Raw genomic sequence first — 21,830 nt, forward strand, 5'->3', positions numbered from 1 at the left:
AATTTTCTGGATGATGAAAATGCACGCTTCTCCCTCCCCTCAGTGTGCAAAACATCAAAACCTTGAACCCCCAATATTAGATTAGTATGGTTGCTTTGCACACCATACTAATCTTACCTAGTTGGATTGTTTAAAATTCTATATGTTGTAGGACTCTAACCATTTGGTCTTCTGTGGCTGATGCTTTTAGATTTTTGGCCTGCAAAGAACGGGGGGGGGGGGGGGAAAGCCACACACACACACACACACACACACACACACAGTATTATAGTCTTTATATCAACAAAGTTGAGAGCAATGTTAGGTAGTGTACTAAATTAAAAAAAAGTTGATTAAATCAAATATAATGACCTAGTGGCTGGAGGTAACAGAACCCTCAAAATTTGTTGTCCTTCTGCCAGTTGAAGAAAGCTTGAAATTATCTTTCTCTGCTATCATAGTTTGTAGTGAGTTCATTCAATAAATTGTGGAAATATTGGCACCTGTACCAGCTGTTGGACATCAGTTCTGCATTAAGTAATTAATGCAAGTGGATTAAATGGGTTACATTTCACAAAAAAACTCAATCACATGTAGCTGAATAATCAGTTAGGAATTTGGGACTTGGGAACCAAGAATCACATCTAAATTAAAGGAGGTTTCCCTTAGTACAATGGGTTTTTGGGACCCCAGAAATACCCGGCATGCTTCTAATTTTGTGGTTGATGCCCTTGATTTCTAGCAAATCTGTAAAGCAGGAGCATGTGAAGGAGTCTGAGCGCAGTGACAGCAAAGATTGCCAAAAGAATAATCTTTCCAGTGGTAAGATATGGCAGTGAGAGGTGGACCTGGGACAGTAAAAAGGAAGAAAAAGATTTGGAACTTGATTTGGAAATGGTTGCTGAGGGTAGAGAAAGGCAGAGATGATCCTGAAGAATGGATGCAGGGATGAGGAAGGAAAAGGAAAAGGCATGACAAAGAAACAAAGATGAGGCCACCTTGATTCTGCTGGAATAAGAGGGAACAAATGGAAACACGGTAGACTGTTTCTGTTATACAGGTAGTCCTCGCTTAATGACCACAATCAGGACCAGAATTTCGGTTGCTACGCAAAGTGGACATTAAGCAAATCTGACCCAATTTTACGACCTTTTTGTGGCAGTTGTTAAGCGAATCATTGAGGTGTTAAGCAAACCACGTGGCCATTAAGTGAATCACATGGCTCCCCATTGATTTTGCTTGCCAGAAGCTGGCTGGGAAGGTCAAAAATGGTGATCATGTGACCACAGGGTGCTGTGATGGTCATACATGCGAACTGGTAGCCAAACGCCCAAATCGTGATCATGTGACCGTGGGTATGCTGTGATGGTCATAAGTGTGAGAACCAGTCATAAGTTATTTTTTTCAACACCATAGTAAGTCCAAACTGTCACTAAATGAATGGTTGTTAAGTGAGGACTACCTGTAGTATTATACCTTACAACAGTGTTTCTCAACCTCAGCCACTTTAAGAGGTGTGGACTTCAGTTCCCAGAATTCCCCAGCCAGCACTGAAGTCCACACCTCTTAAAAATGGCTGAGAAACACTGTCCTAGGACAATAAAGTCGCATTCCTGGAATCCTTGGGCAATCTTTTCCTGACCTGGCCTACCCTGAAGGGCTGACACTGAAGAGTACTACCGTGTGGAGTGTAAGAAAAGCTGGTTGGTCCTACACCAGATAAAAGCTGGCTGCTCTTTTGAGGTGATGAACAGCAAGCAGAGCTTCACCATCTGGGGATGTGATCTGAAGAGGTGATGGGCTAGAAAATGCCAACCATACTTAGCAAAGTTGGGGAAAATGGAAGGGAAGGTAGTGAGTAAGGTACATGCAGAGGATGGAAAAGATTAGAGTAATATTCGTGAAAAATTGCAAGCTGTTTTGCACCAGAGGCCAAAATAACATAGGCATTTATTCACGCAGAATAGCTTTTACCCCTAAATTTTATCAGATCTGATGTTGTCATATTAATTTCCGGGAAAGTGCCCTCTATCGGGCCGGTTAGCTCAGTTGGTTAGAGCGTGGTGCTAATAACGCCAAGGTCGCGGGTTCGATCCCCGTACGGGCCAAGAGTACTTTTTTGTACAAGCCTACTCCAATTGTAAAAGAAAACGGCAGAAATATAGGACGGGAAACTCCATCTGAAATTGCTTCGCGGCCAGCACCCCAGTTCGGCGACTTACTTGCTTACGTGCTTTTTAAAAAAATATTGTGTTGATAAAGCCACTCTTTCGGTTGGGGGATGGGGAACTCCGCAGGACCACAATAGAAAAGCAACACCCAACGCTACAATTTAAACCGCCTTCCTTTTCGATTAGCGCGCGGAGTTCGCACACAGCTCCTTGCAATGTTTTAAACCGCATTCAGTTCCGGGACAGTCAGTGACTTTCAAATGGTTTCCGTCCCAAATCTCCATTGCATCGCCGTGCTGCCGGCGTACCTGCAACCATACCGGGCAACTTTCAAGAAGGGAGCAGCATCGTGTGAGTGCAGCAAAAGACAGAACCCAAACGCACCCGTCCTTTATTTGCAGAATAGTTGGGTCGTTTGCAAAAACCGCTTTGCAAAGGTTCCTCGCGGGAGGTTGGAACGAGTTCCTGGGGGAGTCCCGGAAATCTGCACCAGGCACGTCAAATCAACCGGGAGCCACAGATGGTTTTCTGCATCTCGTAAAAAGTAGAAGTGGATTTCCGGAGCCACGGAATTCTCATCCGTGCGTTTCAACAAAAGCGCAACTGGTTCCACTGGGGCTTGAACCCAGGACCTTCTGCGTGTAAAGCAGACGTGATAACCACTACACTATGGAACCACTTACAGAACCGCCTCCCTGATCTTGTATATCAGGAATATAGAAGATAGTGCCGCGTAGAGGAACGTCCTAGGGAGACTTTCCCCAAAAGCTATAGAGTGGCAGAAGCGAGAATCTAAATGCTCGGTTTTCGTATGAGAAAAGAAAAGAATTACTGATTTCCTGCAAAGATTGCAATCTCCCAAAATGCAGATTAACTTTGATTCCCACATCAAAAAGAAACAAACTAAACGGTCTTTCATAGGTGACGAGGTGGCCGAGTGGTTAAGGCGATGGACTGCTAATCCATTGTGCTCTGCACGCGTGGGTTCGAATCCCACCTTCGTCGGCGAGTTTTGTTTTCCTCTATGAATGAATTTCGTTCGCCAAGACCCCTTTTGCTCCTCCTTCCTCTTTTTAGCTAACAGCTCGAGCTGTTCAACGCTCTTGAAGCTGAACTCCTTACCCCGTGCTGCACAGGGGCTGTTTGTGTTCCCACGCCCGACTCGCGTCACCGGATGGTCGGCTTAACCCCTTTTCCGCCTTCCCCCGAGGCACCGAATCCCAGGCTGACTCAACCGACCGGCTTTGCAAATCGCCACGCCTTCCAGAACACCCCGCCGCGTAACAGCGAATCCAGCTAACACGCATCTCCGCATTCCGTGGCTCTTCCCCCCAGCGGTGGCTTAACCGGTTGTGTGAATACCGCCGAGTTGCTTTGCAGGTTTCCCAGATAGGCCGTCGGTGCAGAAGGAATGTATAAGAAGGGAGATGAAGTTTTTTTTAAAACGCCATCCCTATCTCTAAAAGGATGATAAATGCATGCACAGAGCTCTACCGGCACCTTTGAATTCCCAGTTAAATTCATCTGCCCTCCCTCCCCGAGCGGTGTGGATTTTTAATACTAGCCGAATGAGAGGCCCCGGGCTGCGCAGGCTTGGAGGATCTCAGCGGCGGATCTCCGAGCAGCCCGCGAGGCTCAGCCCTTTGCCAAAATTGAGCTTCTGGGAGGAGGAGAAGCGTCTCCTCCAAAGACGGGGGCAAAAGAGCATCGCGCTGCCCGGGGCCCCTGGGCTGGGTCCCTCGAGGCGGCTTAACCACAACCCATTTCCATTTGATTCAGAGGGAAAACGAGGCGAGATTAGAAAGAATAAATGAATATTGTTTTATTATTAATACCAAAGGAATGAAGAGGTAAATAAGAGTAACAAGGGACACAGGTGGTGTCACCTAGAAGCTTTTCGTTTAATAACGTCTTAAAAGCTACCAGGGATTTTGACATCCGCATATGCAATTCCTATCCAAAGCAAGGTTTGGTATCTGGGACCCCAGCGGGTGATCCTACGTGGGAGGCTGAAACGCAGGGGCATCCAGAGAGCTGAGATGAAGCGGTGTTTGTGCTTCTCTGCTGGGCACCGAAGAAAATTGACCGTTCTCTTTATTGAGAAAAAAATGCCCGGGCCCTAGCAGGTTGCATATGGTCCTTTACAAGTCAGTAGGAAAAACAAGATATCCGGAAGAGCAGAGTGGCGCAGCGGAAGCGTGCTGGGCCCATAACCCAGAGGTCGATGGATCGAAACCATCCTCTGCTAACCTTTTTCCTACTCTGGATTTCCAGAGAGAGTCAACAAAATGCCATCATTTTCCAGCGCCGTTCTGGAAATTGCCAACAGTAATTTTATTTTATTTTATTTTATTGCTGGACTCCTCTCTTCAATGTGCGCGCTTGCGAGAGAGAGCGCAAGCAGACACGGGCTGCGAAAGAATCGTGCGCTGCTAATTCTCGGGCGGCGGAGAGAAAACCCCACCGGAGGACACTCAATGTCCTTGTTTGGCCGATGTTTCCCACCCGCGTTGCAGAAAGGCGCAGGCAGCGCTCTCCACGGCTGGAGAAGAACGAACAGACTGGCCTTTCTTGTCCTGCTAATTACGGGGCGACGGAGTGAGCAAGAATTTGGAGTAACACTTCAAAGACGTTTAGCGGCCGGAAGTCAGGATGGCCGAGCGGTCTAAGGCGCTGCGTTCAGGTCGCAGTCTCCCCTGGAGGCGTGGGTTCGAATCCCACTCCTGACAGTCATTTTACTTCCGTTCTTAGCTTGCGTTAAAGCTTTTTATATAGATTCTGGGTATTTGTTGGACTTTACGGTGCACTTCATGTGAATTAAACAAAACGTCAGAATACATAAGACTCCCCGAACTAGTCACATTCACATCTACAACCTTGTACTGAAGAAAACTGAATCAGAATTACCTTTATTATTACTATTATTAACGCCTTTCGTATACATAATTCAAGGTGGCAAACATCCCGAATAGCCCTGCCACCCATTTTCCCCACAACAATCCTATGAGGTGGGTTGGGCCGAGAGAAAGGGACTGGCCCAAAGTCACCCAACTGTTTTTCATGCCTAAGGCGGGACTAGAACTCTCATACCACGCCTGATTGGCTGTTGGGCTGAGAGGGGGGGACTGGCCCAAGGTCACCCAGCCGGCAGATACCAAAACCACTGAGTAACACGTGCCCCTTCTGAAGGCCTGTCAGGCTAGGACAGCTTTCAGCGAAGTAATAAAAAAAAATAGTAAATGGGTGTAAAGAAACAAGGAGCAATACTCGCGACATTGACAGAAATACTTGCGGTCTCCATTACTGGCCCATTCATCGGAACCATTTATTCCCTATCCAGACTTTAGGTCTAAATTCTGCGCACCTTCAGGCTACTTTGGACTGTGCCGAGCGAAATACTACACCGGTAGATCTCCCTGAAATCCTGTAAAACGGGACCAAAATAAGAGCCAACCCAAGTCTCAGACTAAGCCTGTTGCTGTAAGCATTTCCTTCACCGCCTCAGGTAAACCTTTGATTTCTTCCCGGGGCTCCTCCTGTACGAGGAACTTGCGGATCTCAGCTCTCCTCGGGCAGATGTGGCGGCTCTTAAAAGAGCCTTTGGGGTGTCAGTGAGCCTGGGGCGGGACGGGGCGCCTGCTCACGCCCGCTCCCCGCGGATGCGGCGGGCCAGCTGGATGTCCTTGGGCATGATAGTGACGCGCTTGGCGTGGATGGCGCACAGGTTGGTGTCCTCGAAGAGCCCCACCAGGTAGGCCTCGCTCGCCTCCTGCAGCGCCATCACGGCCGAGCTCTGGAAGCGCAGGTCGGTCTTGAAGTCCTGCGCGATCTCGCGCACCAGCCGCTGGAAGGGCAGCTTGCGGATCAGCAGCTCCGTCGACTTCTGGTAGCGGCGGATCTCGCGCAGCGCCACCGTGCCGGGCCGGTAGCGGTGCGGCTTCTTCACGCCGCCCGTGGCCGGCGCGCTCTTCCGCGCCGCCTTCGTGGCCAGCTGCTTGCGGGGCGCCTTCCCGCCCGTCGACTTGCGGGCCGTCTGCTTGGTGCGGGCCATTTCTCCGTTTACCGGAAAACTTCAGCTACGAAATCTCAAAAAATGAAGCGAGAAGGACACGCTACCGGCCCTTTTATAGCCAGCGCTTTTAGTCTGATTGGCTGAAAATACGGAACAGCTGTTGAATTCGAATTTCTCGGGCTCGACGGTGATTGGATGCCCATTAAGGCAATATCTTTATCTCGGGTCCGCCTCTTCCACCGATCCTCAGTTGCCAAGTCTTTGTTTCCACGCCCAGTGGAATCGGGGACTGAATTACTTCGTTACAAAATACTTGGCGATTGTATTTGTATCTTTCTCAAAACTGCTTCAAGGTACTGTGTGAGATCATGGGGAGGATTAGAAATACCACGTATTGGTGCATTTCATAATTTGGTCAGTCTGTTATAACAAAGGAGTACTGAACAATTAAATTCATATTTTTATAAGTTCGGTAACATTAAATCGTGACAGAAGGGAAGTGCAGATCTTTAGAATTCCGCTTTTATTTGCCCCGTTTTTATTCCTATGTTTTATAATGCCCAGTTTCAATTGCTTTAAATAGCCTTGGGTGTTGTAGGGACAGGAAGGCAACGCACCCACGAAGAAAATGAGAAATCGTCAAGGGCGTGAGCTATCCCTTGCTGAACAGACTGATCACCGGTGGAATAACAAAACAGGCGTTTTGTTCCCGTAATGTTACACTCAGACAAATGCTGCATGCTGTTCGTTGTGTCACGCAATATGGCTAACACGATGGCTTGGTTCCTACACCCTTTCAGCCTAATCGTGTAGTGTGTGAACCCAGCCTAGAGTTGTAAGAATTTCTGGCAGAACAAGACTCTGCAAGCCGCAGTCCAGCAACATTCGCCCGGGAGCCACACCTGGGGCTCTCAGCGGGCCTTCTGAGCGGAGACACGTGGCCGTGGGCAGATAGTATTTTCTTCTGCAAACTTACACGGGATTTTTCGTACGGGGGGACTCGTGCGCGCGCGCGCTTTGAGCAGGCCTTAAGTCATCTTCAGCAGAAATATGGACACATTGGTGGTTTTAAAAATTGGTACGGTCTTTCTTGGGTGAAATGCTTCTTATTCTAGTGCCTGGGACGGAAATCGCTTTGTTTCAAGCCTCCCAAAGCAGACACGACGCATGAGTTGGCCGGCATCGTTGTTAAGCTGAAATAGAAAAAGCTTAAATCCAGGGGGGACATCTCGTACTATTTTCGCCACCGGCACCATACACAGGGATCTATTTATGAAAAACTACATCTTGTATTGCATTACTCACCAGATGGGTGGCTACAATTTAAAGGAACCGAACTGCATTAAGAAAACCGTCCATTTCAAGGAGCTATTTTGAAAAGCCCGCCCTGTAGGGGATTGGCTATCCAGTCACCAGCGTCCTCCAAACAGGAATGTCTCTTTAGTTTGAAATTGCCGCCCTCGCCAGAGCTTTTTAGGCATCAGATGCTTCGTTCATTTGATCTTCCTTCCGTTTAAAAAAGCACTTAGTAAATAAATCTGTACAATTCCTATCACCCAGTTTTAACGATCCGAGCCGAATTTCTTGGTTTGCTATAGTGAATTTGGGTAAAAAGATTATCTTGGGCTCTGGAACTTGATCTATTCACATGGATCGCTCAATCGTCTGCTTTTCACTTTAATAGCCTAAGGAAGCTACTTTTAATGTGTATCTTTATGTAACCTCAATGTGTGCTTAGAAGTTAAAAGTATCTCGGGTACTGTTTCCTTTAGCAAGTTGACAAGCTCTTTCCATGAAAGCGTGGGTGGCTCTTAAAAGAGCCTTTGGGTGTCGTTGCGGGCGGGCGGGCTCACTTGCCCTTCGCCTTGTGGCTCTCGGTCTTCTTGGGCAGCAGGACGGCCTGGATGTTGGGCAGGACGCCCCCCTGGGCGATGGTCACCTTGCCCAGCAGCTTGTTCAGCTCCTCGTCGTTGCGGATGGCCAGCTGCAGATGGCGCGGGATGATGCGCGTCTTCTTGTTGTCCCGCGCCGCGTTGCCCGCCAGCTCCAGGATCTCGGCCGTCAGGTACTCCAGCACCGCGGCCAGGTAGACGGGCGCCCCGGCCCCGACGCGCTCCGCGTAGTTGCCCTTGCGCAGCAGCCGGTGCACGCGGCCCACGGGGAACTGCAGCCCGGCGCGGGACGAGCGGGTCTTGGCCTTGGCCCGCGCCTTGCCGCCTTGCTTTCCACGTCCAGACATCTTAAGCCCAGAAAAAAATATGCTAAAAGATTCACTCTGCGGTAAGTGCTTGCTAACGGGAGCTTTGACTCTTTTTATTCACTCCAAGAGCTTGTAAATACGAATTCCTATTGGTTAATTTCTGCCCAGGGTCTTCTGTGCCCAATGAAAAGACAACCTTTTTGGGCCGTCCAATAGAGAAGATGCGCTTAGCGCCATCCAATAGCAATCGGACGTTTAGGATTCGTTCATTTGCATAGTAAGTTTACGGAAGTGGGTGTCGCTCTTTTTCGTGGCCAATCAAAATTGGACATTTTGAGCACCCTCATTTGCGTATGATCCCTATAAATAGGGGGCAGGCAGAGTTTGTTCTCTAGGCTTCACTTTTCGTTAGGTTGTTTGTCTCGCTAGCGATTTGATCATGCCTGAGCCAGCCAAATCCGCTCCCGCGCCTAAGAAGGGCTCTAAGAAGGCGGTGACCAAGACGCAGAAGAAGGGCGACAAGAAGCGCAAGAAGAGCCGCAAGGAGAGCTACTCCATCTACGTGTACAAGGTGCTGAAGCAGGTCCACCCGGACACGGGCATCTCCTCCAAGGCCATGAGCATCATGAACTCCTTCGTCAACGACATCTTCGAGCGCATCGCTGGAGAGGCCTCCCGCCTGGCGCACTACAACAAGCGCTCCACCATCACCTCCCGCGAGATCCAGACGGCCGTGCGCCTGCTGCTGCCCGGCGAGCTGGCCAAGCATGCCGTCTCTGAGGGCACCAAGGCCGTCACCAAGTATACCAGCTCCAAGTAGGCGCGCTTGAGACGCGTTTCCTCAACCAGACCCAAAGGCTCTTTTAAGAGCCACCAACGTTCTCATAAAAAGAGCTGTAGCTGTCTGAAGCGATGTCTGCTTCCGAAGACTGACACACTTAGCAGCATCTCTGAGACTTGACCCTGGGGATGTATCAAGTTACAGATAATGATAGTTAAAAGCTTGTTCAAGAGCTAGGGATGATACTTGCAGGGTGTAGAATTGAAACTTGGCATGGACTTGTTTATTTAGAAGAGGCCTAGTTTCCTCAGTAAAAATGTACAAAGGGTGTAAATTAATTTGCTGGTAAATGTGTTGTGTGGTTGTCTGATTCCTTGCCTTGGTGAGAGAGAGGTATGGATCCCTGGTTACTTTATGTCCCAGGCTGTAATAAGGGGGTTTTATTTGCATTGGTTGCAATGCCAAGACATCTTGCCTGGCAGAATCTATTACACTTTACAAGTTTTACTTTTTAACTTCTTACACTTCAGCGTCATCTTGTGTGAATTCTAAGCCCAATGATAGCAGAGTGGAGTTTCATGAAGTGTGTCGGTTGTTCAGAGGGTGGTGCAAAAAATGCTGCAGCTGTAACATCACTGCAAGGCCAAATAAAATCTTTTCAAGTACCCTCATTAAGGTGTGAATACAAGAACACGGAGAAAGCTCAGCCTGGGAGCTGGAAGTTCTTTTAAATCTCCAGCGGGACAGCTTAGTTTTGAGGGACTTTCAAAAGCACGAGACTCGACTCGGGGAGCCCCTCTGAAGCTCTGCGCATCATTGTATCCTTGAAAAAAGGCCTTGTGTGAATTCAGCTGTGATGCCTTTACCAGTTCCTGGTAAATGTGTTAGGACGATACAGCCCTCTCCAACTGACAGCGGGATATACTTGTCCGAGAAGGATGTGCACGAGAGAGATCCCAGCAGTGATCTGTGAAAGCTGACATGATCGCAAACGTGTAGTTTTTAAAATGCCACGGAATTCTTTGTTGGAAGTTGGAATGACGGGTGAATTTTTTCCTGTGCACGTCCCTCGATTAATACGGCGCTAGGAATAAAGTGCATTTAGGACGTTCGGAACAAAGCTAAAGAAGATTGTGCGAATGAAAGTTTCTGCTTTGGCCGGGAATCGAACTGGCATCAACGGCTTGGAAGGCAGGTATCCTCACCGCTATACCAAGGCTTCCGTTATCGGCGTTTCCAAAGCTAACAATTCTTAGACGTTGCGCTTCTGACACTCCACGTGGTGGTGCCATCAGCTAAGGATGTAGATTGTCCCAGGTCCCTCAATAATTTATCCTTCCAAGTTTACAAAACTTTTCCAAATAGTGCCTCTCCCGTTCATGCAATAAAAGACAATATTTTCCAGCCCTCCCGAAGAGAAGGGAAAACCCCAGTTCCGAATCTCCTCGTAAGCAGTAATCTAACTTCCAAGCGAGGTCCATCAACAGCCAGGAAAGACCATTAGCAGCGGGAGTCAGGACATGGAGTAACCTGCGAGTAGCGTCCCTGGGGGGAAGAAAAGATCACTGCTCCAGGTGAGGCTCGAACTCACAACCTCGGCATTGCTCGGGCGAGTACTGCTGTATAAGTACCGCGCGCTAACCGATTGCGCCACTGGAGCAACTAATTGTGGGTTTTCTCTGCTGTTCCTCTTGTGATTCTCAAACACGATTCTGTGGGTTACATTTAAAAAGTACCTACTTTGAAAATAGAGCAGGGAAAAAGACGTTCCCTTGTTTAAACACTTTAAAGCTGGAGAATTCGGGGAGTTGAAGTCCACCCATCTCAAAGTGGTGGTTGTTTATTCGTTTAGTCGCTTCCGACTCTTCGTGACTTCAGCCTACGCCAGAGCTTCCTGTCGGTCTTCAACACCCCCAGCTCCCCCAGGGACGAGTCCGTCACCTCTAGAATATCATCCATCCACCTTGCCCTTGGTCGGCCCCTCTTCCTTTGGCCCTCCACTCTCCCTAGCATCAGCATCTTCTCCAGGGTGTCCTGTCTTCTCATTATGTGGCCAAAGGATTTCAGTTTTGCCTTTAATACCATTCCCTCAAGTGAGCAGTCTGGCTTTATTTCCTGGAGTAATCTCAAAGTGGCCAAGGTTGAAAAACACTGCTTTAAAGTTTGGCCTGGGGAATCCTTGGCAATCACTGCTTAGTTCCTGGGGGGGGGGGGGGCATGCGTGCAACCAGGTGGACGCAACAGGTTAATCCTTAATGTGAAATTGCTTGTCTGCAGTTCAGCGGGTTAAGTGGTGACATCCTGGACTTTCTGCTTTCTAATGCGTGTATTACGGCTCAGTGTATGGCATGAGTCCCGACAATTGTGGTTTGTTTTTTCAGTAAACCAAAGCTAAGCAAACTAGCACGTCTTTATTGCCCCAAAGAATCGGCAACCATTTGAAATTGGAGTGGGTCTTGTGCTCGAGAAACATTTGAAGTACTACTCAAGTAGTTCAAAACGGTGGGATTTTAAGGATAAAACAGATGTGTCAGGAGTGGGATTCGAACCCACGCCTCCAGGGGAGACTGCGACCTGAACGCAGCGCCTTAGACCGCTCGGCCATCCTGACTTCTCGATATAAAAGCTTCCGCCAACGTCTTTCGTAATGTCTATTTTTAACATGGCTTCTTCAAAGGATGTAGTAGGCTGTGTGCACACCATACCCTAAGAAATATGAGGACAACGTATAACTAGCATTACAGCGCAGGTAGTCGTGGCCGAGTGGTTAAGGCGATGGACTAGAAATCCATTGGGGTCTCCCCGCGCAGGTTCGAATCCTGCCGACTACGAAAAGCTATTTTTTTCTTTTAACTCCTCTAATAAAAAACCGACCTTGCCTGTTGTGGTGTTGCTTCCCCACGTTTAAAGCCGCCTCTTTTTGAAGGCTTGGCCGGTGATTAGCTGGAAAAAATGAAGAGGGGTGTCTCTGTGTATGAGAAGGTTTTAAATTCTCCCTGGAAGGAACACCGCAGCTTTCCAACCTCGGTTTCCAAAATCCCTCAAGCTATTTTAGTAGGTCTTCGTTCACCGATACTCTGCCCGTGTTCTCACCCAACACGCCAACACTACCTTTGATTCAGCTTTAGGGCGTTGTGTGAATTTTGTCAAGCGTGGCTTATTCTACAAACTATGGCTAGTGAAGTAGATGCAACCCACTTGCCTTGACTTACGTCGACAGTTAAATCTTTAACTTGAATGCAGTATCAAGGGGTTGTGGGGGGCTTTATTTATTGTTTTATTTTCTTTTTACACAATTCAGTCCCTGCATTATGGCTTCTTGAACAGAAGCCCCGGAGTACTTTCTTTGCGAGAAGTTTTCTCCTTCGGCTGGAACGCTTTGGTGCCTGGTGGGTCTCCCTAGTGGTGCAGCTTGCGTATGCTCAGAGATAGCCTTTTCAGGGCCATTCTTATCCTAGGCATCCACAACAGCTGAGAAATCACTATGTAGGCCGAATAACCTGTGATAAGGGGGAGGAGGAAGACTTCGTGTCGGACGAAAGACGAGCCATCCGCAAAGAACCTCACTTATTTAGAATGAATGGGTATTTCCTACTAGTAGGAATTTAGAAAGCCCCGCTTCTCAACGCGTTGGTGGTATAGTGGCGAGCATAGCTGCCTTCCAAGCAGTTGACCCGGGTTCGATTCCCGGCCAACGCAGCTGACTTTTACAGCATATGTGAAAGCCCTTGCGTCTTCTTTAAAACTTCCTTCTAGGGAGATAGGCGAAAAGGAGACCGAAGAAAAAAAAGAATGCGAGCGTTGCCCAACTCCTTACGTTTTATCCAGCTGCAAGGACCTCCGTTCAGAAAAAGAGGCGTTTGGATACGGTAAGAGTGTTCACGCAAGCGGGTCGCTCAAACACCTAGCAGATGCATTCACACAAGGCGCTAATTTTGGCTAGTCGTAACCCTTTTGCTTCGTGGCTTTGCATGTCCCACAAACGCAGCCCCTTGGGGTAGCTTCTGATTCAAGGCCTCTTGACTCGGAATGGGATTTGTTGGCTAACCATGGTTTGATTCTGAACCCGTAGATCTGCTCGTTGCCCCTCGCGGTGACGTCACTATACTGTATGGTACGAATTCAGGATATGCTTAATTCGGAGCAGGGAAAAGATCTATGTATTTTTCTTGCGGGCTAGTGATTGTTTGGATCTAGTTCTTACCCTGCTGAAAAAACGCCAGATCCAGCCTCTTCCTCGTTAGTATAGTGGTAAGTATCCCCGCCTGTCACGCGGGAGACCGGGGTTCGATTCCCCGACGGGGAGGGCACAATTTTCGATTCCTTGATAAAACCCAACCCAACTGTTGTGGCAACCCACTGGTGGGGGGAAAAGCAGGAAACGCGGAAGGTGCTGTGGATGGCGGATCGGCTGTAATTTTTAATTGTTTATATTTCTTTATTTCACGGTCTAAACAGGTACGTCGCAATAAAGTTTTGCTGAAGTTCGCGTGGCAGTACCCGCTAACCTAAAACCCTTGCTTTGTAATTCCGGGAAACTGCGGTTTTGACGCGCAGTAGAAGCACCTTACAGATGCTCAAAAGCATTCTTTTAAAACAAAAATAGTCTTGATCGTGTTGCACAGGAGAATGGTTAACTCAGAAATATTTACTGATGGGGGAGGCGCAAACTCTCCTCAAACCATGACGATGTTGATGTTGTCCAGAGGCAGGGAGAGATTTGACCCCTATCCGGAAATGCATCTCTCATGGGACGTGGGGAAGTGGTCGATAAGGGACCTTTTTCATATCTTTGGCTACCAAGATCTTCATTTGAAAGATGGGAACTCGGTAGAATTTGCAGACTAGAAGTTGGTTTTCAGGAGCTGTTTTCAAAACCAGGTTCAGAGCCTGGATAGCTCAGTCGGTAGAGCATCAGACTTTTAATCTGAGGGTCCAGGGTTCAAGTCCCTGTTCAGGCGACAAGTTCCCTTTTTTTCCACTGACTTGCATGCATTCTTATCTTGGGATACTTTCTCTTGTCCCCTTTCAACAAGTGATCCATTTCTGAGAAGGACTATGAACACCCAGGAGTGCCAGATGTGCACTGATTTAACAGATGGCCTGGGACCACAGTTTTCTGCTGTCCCTCCCCCTCGTTAAATGACCGTTTGCTTTAGTTTACCTGTGAAGCTTATAGCTAGTTTGGGAACAAAGCAAGACTTCTCTTGGATAGAAGCAGAATTCGGTTGTAAGTCGGACCAAGAGCATTAATTTTGTTTTTGTTAATCAGAGCTTTTGAAAAAAATATTAAATAACTGTTCTTTTAAGTTTCTAAAGTTCGAAATCCTAGCTTTGGGGATTATTCCATGCCAGTAGGAGATGCATTGCACCAATAAATAAATGTGCAGAAAGAGTTATAAAAATCACCAGGGATAGTTTTGAGTTCATTTTGGAGCCCATCTGGGTTGACCCATAGAGCTGTTCCAAGCAGATGGACAATCTGTGATGGTCACTGACCTGGTAGGCTTTAGATGGGGGTTGGATAAATTAATGGAGGACAGGACAGGTATCAAGGTTATCTGTCTGGAAGTTAAAATGTTATTTCCAAGCTGGAAGCAGATGAACAATGACAGAGGAAGGATGTATCTCATTCTGAGGGATCATCTCTTTCTGTGCATACCAGGGGTTTTCAGTTGACCACTGAGAGAAACAAAATGCTGGATCAGTGTTTCTCAGCCTAGGCAACTTTAAGCTGTATGGACTTCAACTCCCAGAATTCATGCTGGCTGGGGAATTCTGGGAGTTGAAGTTCATACAGCTTAAAGTTGCCAAGGTTGAGAAACACTGTGCTGGAGCAAGATGAAACGTGCCTGATCCAGCAAGGCTATTCTTAAGTTCTTCTATGAAGGACCTCTCAGAAAAGCCTGTTGGGACTTGCCAGTTTTATGAGACTATGGGAACAGACTCCAGCAAAGGATCGTTACCTTGCCATGGTGCTGGAGTTTAAGCACCTCTATGATGCCATGAGCTAAACCGTGAAGGGCCACCCAAGAAGGGAAGGTCATGACGGAGAGGTCAGACTAAATGCGATCCCCGGGGAAGGTAATGGCAACCCACCCCAGTATTCTTGCCGTGAAAACTAAATGGATCAGTACAACCAGAGATATGTCGGTATACCATTGGAAGATTAGACCCCCAGGTCGGAAGATGGTCAAAATGCTACTGGGGAGGAACAGAGGATGAGTTCAACTAGCCCCAGACGTGATGACGCAGCTAGCTCAAAGCCGAAAGGACGGCTAGCGGCCGACGGTGCTGGTGGTGAACAGCGAATCCGATGTTCTAAGGATCAACACACCATTGGATCCTGGAATGTAAGATCTATGAGCCGGGGCAAATTGGATGTGGTTATTGGTGAGATGTCAAGATTAAAGATAGACATTTTGGGCATCAGTGAACTGAAATGGACTGGAATGGACCACTTCACATCAAATGACCACCAGATCTACTACTGTGGAGAAGAGGACCACAGAAGAAATGGAGTAGCCTTCATAATTAATAGTCAAGTGGCTAAAGCAGTGCTTGGATACAATCCAAAAAACGATAGAAAGATCTCAATTTGAATTCAGGGCAAGCCATCTAACATCACAGTGATCCAAATATACGCCCCAACCACAGATGCTGAAGAAGCTGAAGTAGAGCAGTTCTATGAGGATCTGCAGCACCTACTGGACAACACGCCTAAAAGAGATGTTATTTTCATCACGGGAGACTGGAATGCTAAGGTGGGCAGTCAGATGACACCTGGAATTACAGGTAAGCATGGCCTGGGAGAACAAAATGAAGCAGGACATAGGCTGATAGAATTTTGCCAAGACAACTCACTCTGCATAACAAACACTCTCTTCCAACAACCTAAGAGACGGCTTTATACATGGACAACACCGAAATCAGATTGACTACATCCTTTGCAGCCAAAGGTGGCAGACATCTATACAGTCGGTAAACACAAGACCTGGAGCTGACTGTACTTCAGATCACGAACTTCTTCTTGCACAATTTAGGATCAGACTAAAGAGATTAGGGAAGACCCACAGATCAGCCAGATATGAGCTCACTAATATTCCTAAGGAATATGCAGTGGAGGTGAAGAATCGATTTAAGGGACTGGACTTAGTAGATAGGGTCCCGGAAGAACAATGTCCACAACATTGTTCAGGAGGCAGCAACAAAATACATCCCAAAGAAAGAGAAAACCAAGAAGGCAAAATGGCTGTCTGCTGAGACACTAGAAGTAGCCCAAGAAAGAAGGAAAGCAAAAGGCAACAGTGATAGGGGGAGATATGCCCAATTAAATGCAAAATTCCAGAGGTTAGCCAGAAGAGATAAGGAATTATTTTTAAACAAGCAATGCGCAGAAGTGGAAGAAGACAATAGAATAGGAAGGACAAGAGACCTCTTCCAGAAAATTAGAAACATCGGAGGTAAATTCCAGGCCAAAATGGGTATGATCAAAAACAAAGATGGCAAGGACCTAACAGAAGAAGACGAGATCAAGAAGAGGTGGCAAGAATATACAGAAGACCTGTATAGGAAGGATAACAATATCGGGGATAGCTTTGACGGTGTGGTCAGTAAGCTAGAGCCAGACATCCTGAAGAGTGAGGTTGAATGGGCCTTAAGAAGCATTGCTAATAACAAGGCAGCAGAGATGACGGCATCCCAGCTGAACTGTTTAAAATCTTGCAAGATGATGCTGTCAAGGTAATGCATGCTATATGCCAGCAAATTTGGAAAACACAAGAATGGCCATCAGACTGGAAAAAATCAACTTATATCCCCATACCAAAAAAGGGAAACACTACAGAATGTTCAAACTATCGAACAGTGGCACTCATTTCACATGCCAGTAAGGTAATGCTCAAGATCCTGCAAGGTAGACTTCAGCAATTCATGGAGCGAGAATTGCCAGATGTACAAGCTGGGTTTAGAAAAGGCAGAGGAACTAGGGACCAAATTGCCAATATCCGCTGGATAATGGAAAAAGCCAGGCAGTTTCAGAAAAACATCTATTTCTGTTTTATTGACTATTCTACAGCCTTTGACTGTGTGGACCATAACAAATTGTGGCAAGTTCTTAGTGGTATGGGGATACCAAGTCATCTTGTATGCCTCCTGAAGAATCTGTATAACGACCAAGTAGCAACAGTAAGAACAGACCACGGAACAACGGACTGGTTTCAGATTGGGAAAGGAGTATGGCAGGGCTGTATACTCTCACCCTACCTATTCAACTTGTATACAGAACACATCATGCAACATGCTGGGCTTGAGGAATCCAAGGCTGGAGTTAAAATCGCTGGAAGAAACATTAACAATCTCAGATATGCAGATGATACCACTTTGATGGCTGAAAGCGAAGAGGAACTGAGGAGCCTTATGATGAAGGTGAAAGAAGAAAGTGCAAAGGCTGGCTTGCAGCTAAACCTCAAAAAAAAAAACAAGATTATGGCGACCAGCTTGATTGATACCTGGCAAATAGAGGGAGAAAATGTAGAAGCAGTGAAAGACTTTGTATTTTTAGGTGCGAAGATTACTGCAGATGCTGACTGCAGTCAGGAAATCAGAAGACGCTTAATCCTTGGGAGAAGAGCAATGACAAATCTCGATAAAATAGTTAAGAGCAGAGACATCACACTGACGACAAAGGTCCGCATAGTTAAAGCAATGGTGTTCCCCGTAGTAACATATGGCTGCGAGAGCTGGACCATAAGGAAGGCTGAGAGAAGGAAGGTAGATGCTTTTGAACTGTGGTGTTGGAGGAAATTTCTGAGAGTGCCTTGGACTGCCAGAAGATCCAACCAGTCCATCCTCCAGGAAATAAAGCCAGACTGCTCACTTGAGGGAATGATATTAAAGGCAAAACTGCAATACAATCGGCCTGAGAAAGTAACCTTGAACAGCAGAGATAACCCAAACATACATTCCAGAAGATCACAAGTCAGCACAAAGGAAATTTACCAGCGTGGCCAGGCAGGCACGCAACTGCAGATATGACATGTGAAACGTTACGAGGAACCATAAACATCGGAATGGGAACATGACAGTATATCTCCTGCCAACCTAGCAGTTTGAAAACATGCAAATAGGAGAAGATTAATAGGTACCGCTTCGGCGGGCAGGTAATGGCGTTCTGTTTAGTCATGCTGACCACGGAAGTGTCTTCGGACAAACGCCGGCTCTTCGGCTTTGAAATGGAGATGAGCACCGCCCCCTAGAGTCGGACACGACTGGACTTCATGTCAAGGGAAACCTTTACCTTTTATGTATGTACTCTCCCCATGATTTGAATGCTTTCTTCTACTGATGCAGCCTAAAATTATATTTGCCATCAGTTTTCAGCTTCCTGTAACAGCAATTTCTGGTCCTGGACTTGAAATCAAGGTAATTAAGGTAGCTATCTGCAGTATAACAGGGCATCAGCATAAATTGTCCTCTGTGGTTGAGATTATAGCCTACCCTTCTTCAGCCTGATTTACCAGCAGACTGCTACTCCCAGAATTCCCAGGCTCTGACCTTGCCAGTTAGGAGTTCTGGGAACTGAAATCCCATATGAGTGGAGGCAAAGAGACTGAGCAAAGCCATTGAATTCTGCATAAATTGGAAATTGTGCATTGTAGTAAACTCCTTTTGGGACAAATAATACGAACAAGCAAACAATGCAGGGCCAGGATAGAGGGTGTGCCAACTTTCTGGGCCATACATGGCCCTTGAGGACATTCAAAGAATTGGATCGAAGCTTAGAAGTGATCTAGTCCAGCCGACTACTCAAAGCAGGATCTGCTAAAGCATTTCAGACCAGCCTGTTTTGACCTCTACTGAAGGGGAACCTACCATTTCATGGGGCAACCTATTCCATTGGCTCCTATGAGGAAATTTCTCCTAACTTCCAACCCTTAATCTACAAATCGACTCCCCACTCTAAGACAATCCATATCTGAAGGCTGCTACCAGATCTCCTGTTTGGCTTCTCTTCAAGTGAAACCAGTTCTTTTCACTGTTCCTCAGAGGACCTGAGTTCCAGTCGTCTCACCATCTTGGTAGCCGTCCCCTGAACTATTCTAGTTTGTTTTAGACTGAGGTGCCCAAAGCTGGACACAGTATTCTGGTGGGGCCCTGACTAAGAGAGTACAGTGGGAAGATTACTCCCTGTGATTTGGACACTGTTCTTAATAAATCCTGGTATTCCCCGTAGTAATATATGGCTGTGAGAGCTGGACCATAAGGAAGGCTGAGAGAAGGAAGATCGATGCTTTTCAACTGTGGTGTTGGAGGAAACTTCTGAGAGTGCCTTGGACCGCCAGAAGATCAAACCAGTCCATCCTCCAGGAAATAAAGCCAGACTGCTCACTTGAGGGAATGACATTAAAGGCAAAACTGAAATACTTTGGCCACATAATGAGAAGACAGGACACCCTGGAGAAGGTGCTGATGCGAGGGAGAGTGGAGGGCAAAAGGAAGAGGGGCCGACCAAGGGCAAGGTGGATGGATGATATTCTAGAGGTGACGGACTCGTCCCTGGGGGAGCTGGGGGTGTTGACGACCGACAGGAAGCTCTGGCGTGGGCTGGTCCATGAAGTCACGAAGAGTCGGAAGTGACTAAACGAATAAACAATAACAATGGGAATAGAATGACTTGGAAATGGCCAGGTTTAATATGATAAAAGGACAAGCCATTAAGTATGCGGAGATTATACAATCTAATCAATTCAATTTCCTTCCTTCTACACCCCTCCCCAGTTTTCCTTTGTACCTTTTAGATAGGCAGGCAGGCAGGCAGAAGTGAAGGAAGGAAAGAAAAAGAAGAGGGGGAGAGGAAAGGAAAGTCGGAGGGAGGGAGGAAGATCAAAGGGAGAAAGAAAGAGAGAGAGAGAGAGAGAAAGAAAGGAAAGGAAAGGAAAGTCAGAGGGAGAAAGAAAGGCCTGCCTGCCTTTTAGGTGTAACGCGGCGTAACACAAAGTAGCCACACAAGTTGAAAATCCGCTGTTGAGAAAAGCAGTTTTCAGAATAAAGGCATGCTGTGGATCATGCTGAGTTCAGAAGGGTTCAACAGCCCTGCGTTCTGTTTCCAGAAAATAGAGGAAAATCAAGTCATGGTACTTACGAAAAGTCAGAGGGTTACTGTATTTCCTTTCTACAGGATTCACTTTCCTTCTCTGCAAGAAGAATGAAACCTCCTAGTATCAAAGCAAACGTTTAATCCAACCGCCCGGCTAGCTCAGTCGGTAGAGCATGAGACTCTTAATCTCAGGGTCGTGGGTTCGAGCCCCACGTTGGGCGCTTCCCTTTTCCCCTTGCCGTTAAAAGTCATAAGCAGCGTTTTGGCAGGTTCCACTTCTGACCCACTTCGTTTCGTTTCTTTCTTTTTAATAAGGTAGGAAACCCAGCGCTGCAGCGTTGGGCTTCAAACAAGCTATCCCCAGAAATCCTAAGGATCTGTTTTGCTGGCCAGTCTTGGGGAAGCTGGGCAGGTAACCTTGTCCGTGTATCTGGGATTCCCTGCATTTCTATTGTTAGGCAACGCGGCCCTTTCAGTCCATTGTTAAGGAGATGGAACACTGAGATAATCGGGGGCGTGGCCTTGATTGAGGATGGAACGTTGGGGTTTCTCGCCCAGCTCCTCTGTTGCAACTCCTTTATTAGGGCTTTGCAACATGGGCTGTGCTGTGCGCGAGGTTGCTCCGGTTTAGATGGGATTGCAGGGAGGGTAAATTTGGGTCTGATGGGATTAGGCAAACAGAGGAGCAGGGCATGACCTTGGTCACGTCCAAAAGAAAGGGAGGAAAAAGGGTGCAACCTCATTTTTAATAATAATAATAAGTAGTAGTAGTAGTTGTTAGCTGCCTGGAATCAGAATTGGCAAACGAACAACAAATCAAATTAGTAATCAATGATTTCTAGAGAGTAAAGAAGTGTTCCAGGAAGGAAGGCACTAGCAGGTTCAGGTCGCCTTAGTTCGCATGGCAAAAGAAAAAAAACATCTAAACATAAGGACGTACATCAATGCTCCTACTTTCTTATGCTTTTCCCTGATATTTCTAAAACAGAACAGACACCCTCAAAATATAGACACCAATTTTAAAACACTGATTAGAAAAAGCTATACATTAGTCCAAATACAACTGTAGTAGAACGGGAACACCCATCCCAGCATCGAGGTCTGCCACCTAGCGGCCTTCCACATATGGCAGCCTGGGTCAGATCAAAGTGGTGATAGGTGAAACCAGCGATCCTTCCGTGACCATTTTTAATAGCAGCGCGAGGCGAGTCCTGTCCGTGACGTCATCAGGACTCCTAATCCTGAAGTTCAAGATGATACTCATTGGAAATTGGGAACAGCATTCTTTCAACTTGGGCTGTGTTGGTCGAGAACAATCGCTTTCAAAAGTTACAAACGCTATGGCAGCGGTGGGATTCGAACCCACGCCCCCGAAGAGACTGGAGCCTTAATCGAGCGCCTTAGACCGCTCGGCCACGTTACCGCCCCTTTGGAAACGGCCCTAGTTCCGCAGCACAGTTCGGTGTTTTTCTTTCATATCCAGCTTCAGTCCAAATTTGGAGGTTTTCCTTAAATTACTGAAACTTGTTACTGTATACAGTATTCTTCGTTAGCATGGCTGGCTGAGGAATTCTGGGAGTTGAAGTCCA

The 21,830-nt window shown here is 47.1% G+C and overlaps 3 protein-coding genes and 13 non-coding genes across 16 annotated transcripts; 10 read left to right on the top strand and 6 right to left on the bottom strand.

Moving 5' to 3' along the window:
- The first annotated feature begins 2,013 nt into the window (after positions 1-2,013).
- On the top strand, positions 2,014-2,087 carry TRNAI-AAU (transfer RNA isoleucine (anticodon AAU)). Its single transcript has one exon. It is a non-coding gene; the product is annotated as a tRNA-Ile (tRNA).
- Positions 2,088-2,754: 667 nt separating this feature from the next.
- TRNAV-UAC (transfer RNA valine (anticodon UAC)) lies at positions 2,755-2,827 on the bottom strand. The gene has a single exon. It is a non-coding gene; the product is annotated as a tRNA-Val (tRNA).
- Positions 2,828-3,073: 246 nt separating this feature from the next.
- Positions 3,074-3,155, top strand: TRNAS-GCU (transfer RNA serine (anticodon GCU)). Its single transcript has one exon. It is a non-coding gene; the product is annotated as a tRNA-Ser (tRNA).
- A 1,171-nt stretch (positions 3,156-4,326) lies between these two features.
- Positions 4,327-4,398, top strand: TRNAM-CAU (transfer RNA methionine (anticodon CAU)). The gene has a single exon. It is a non-coding gene; the product is annotated as a tRNA-Met (tRNA).
- A 398-nt stretch (positions 4,399-4,796) lies between these two features.
- On the top strand, positions 4,797-4,879 carry TRNAL-CAG (transfer RNA leucine (anticodon CAG)). The gene has a single exon. It is a non-coding gene; the product is annotated as a tRNA-Leu (tRNA).
- Positions 4,880-5,763: 884 nt separating this feature from the next.
- Positions 5,764-6,208, bottom strand: LOC134495842 (histone H3). Its single transcript, XM_063301509.1, has one exon. It carries the CDS (start codon positions 6,199-6,201, stop codon positions 5,791-5,793), a length of 411 nt encoding a protein of 136 aa, XP_063157579.1. The 5' UTR covers positions 6,202-6,208; the 3' UTR covers positions 5,764-5,790.
- A 1,801-nt stretch (positions 6,209-8,009) lies between these two features.
- LOC134495843 (histone H2A type 2-C-like) lies at positions 8,010-8,430 on the bottom strand. The gene has a single exon (XM_063301510.1). It carries the CDS (start codon positions 8,399-8,401, stop codon positions 8,012-8,014), a length of 390 nt encoding a protein of 129 aa, XP_063157580.1. The 5' UTR covers positions 8,402-8,430; the 3' UTR covers positions 8,010-8,011.
- Positions 8,431-8,769: 339 nt separating this feature from the next.
- Positions 8,770-9,417, top strand: LOC134495841 (histone H2B 1/2/3/4/6). Its single transcript, XM_063301508.1, has one exon. It carries the CDS (start codon positions 8,802-8,804, stop codon positions 9,180-9,182), a length of 381 nt encoding a protein of 126 aa, XP_063157578.1. The 5' UTR covers positions 8,770-8,801; the 3' UTR covers positions 9,183-9,417.
- A 1,292-nt stretch (positions 9,418-10,709) lies between these two features.
- Positions 10,710-10,803, bottom strand: TRNAI-UAU (transfer RNA isoleucine (anticodon UAU)). The gene is made up of 2 exons: positions 10,766-10,803; positions 10,710-10,745 (listed from the first exon to the last, which is right to left on the bottom strand). It is a non-coding gene; the product is annotated as a tRNA-Ile (tRNA).
- An 868-nt stretch (positions 10,804-11,671) lies between these two features.
- TRNAL-CAG (transfer RNA leucine (anticodon CAG)) lies at positions 11,672-11,754 on the bottom strand. Its single transcript has one exon. It is a non-coding gene; the product is annotated as a tRNA-Leu (tRNA).
- A 138-nt stretch (positions 11,755-11,892) lies between these two features.
- On the top strand, positions 11,893-11,974 carry TRNAS-AGA (transfer RNA serine (anticodon AGA)). The gene has a single exon. It is a non-coding gene; the product is annotated as a tRNA-Ser (tRNA).
- A 796-nt stretch (positions 11,975-12,770) lies between these two features.
- TRNAG-UCC (transfer RNA glycine (anticodon UCC)) lies at positions 12,771-12,842 on the top strand. Its single transcript has one exon. It is a non-coding gene; the product is annotated as a tRNA-Gly (tRNA).
- A 535-nt stretch (positions 12,843-13,377) lies between these two features.
- Positions 13,378-13,449, top strand: TRNAD-GUC (transfer RNA aspartic acid (anticodon GUC)). The gene has a single exon. It is a non-coding gene; the product is annotated as a tRNA-Asp (tRNA).
- A 582-nt stretch (positions 13,450-14,031) lies between these two features.
- TRNAK-UUU (transfer RNA lysine (anticodon UUU)) lies at positions 14,032-14,104 on the top strand. The gene has a single exon. It is a non-coding gene; the product is annotated as a tRNA-Lys (tRNA).
- Positions 14,105-20,389: 6,285 nt separating this feature from the next.
- TRNAK-CUU (transfer RNA lysine (anticodon CUU)) lies at positions 20,390-20,462 on the top strand. The gene has a single exon. It is a non-coding gene; the product is annotated as a tRNA-Lys (tRNA).
- Positions 20,463-21,582: 1,120 nt separating this feature from the next.
- Positions 21,583-21,664, bottom strand: TRNAL-AAG (transfer RNA leucine (anticodon AAG)). Its single transcript has one exon. It is a non-coding gene; the product is annotated as a tRNA-Leu (tRNA).
- Between the last annotated feature and the right edge of the window lie 166 nt (positions 21,665-21,830).

This window comes from Candoia aspera, chromosome 4 (genome assembly GCF_035149785.1).
Source record: "Candoia aspera isolate rCanAsp1 chromosome 4, rCanAsp1.hap2, whole genome shotgun sequence".
NCBI classification, from domain to species: Eukaryota; Metazoa; Chordata; class Lepidosauria; order Squamata; family Boidae; genus Candoia; species Candoia aspera.

Coding starts and splice junctions, on each gene's coding strand:
- LOC134495841 (XM_063301508.1), top strand. CDS start 8,802: ATGCCTGAGCCAGCCAAATCCGCTCCCGCGCCTAAGAAGGGCTCTAAG.
- LOC134495843 (XM_063301510.1), bottom strand. CDS start 8,401: ATGTCTGGACGTGGAAAGCAAGGCGGCAAGGCGCGGGCCAAGGCCAAG.
- LOC134495842 (XM_063301509.1), bottom strand. CDS start 6,201: ATGGCCCGCACCAAGCAGACGGCCCGCAAGTCGACGGGCGGGAAGGCG.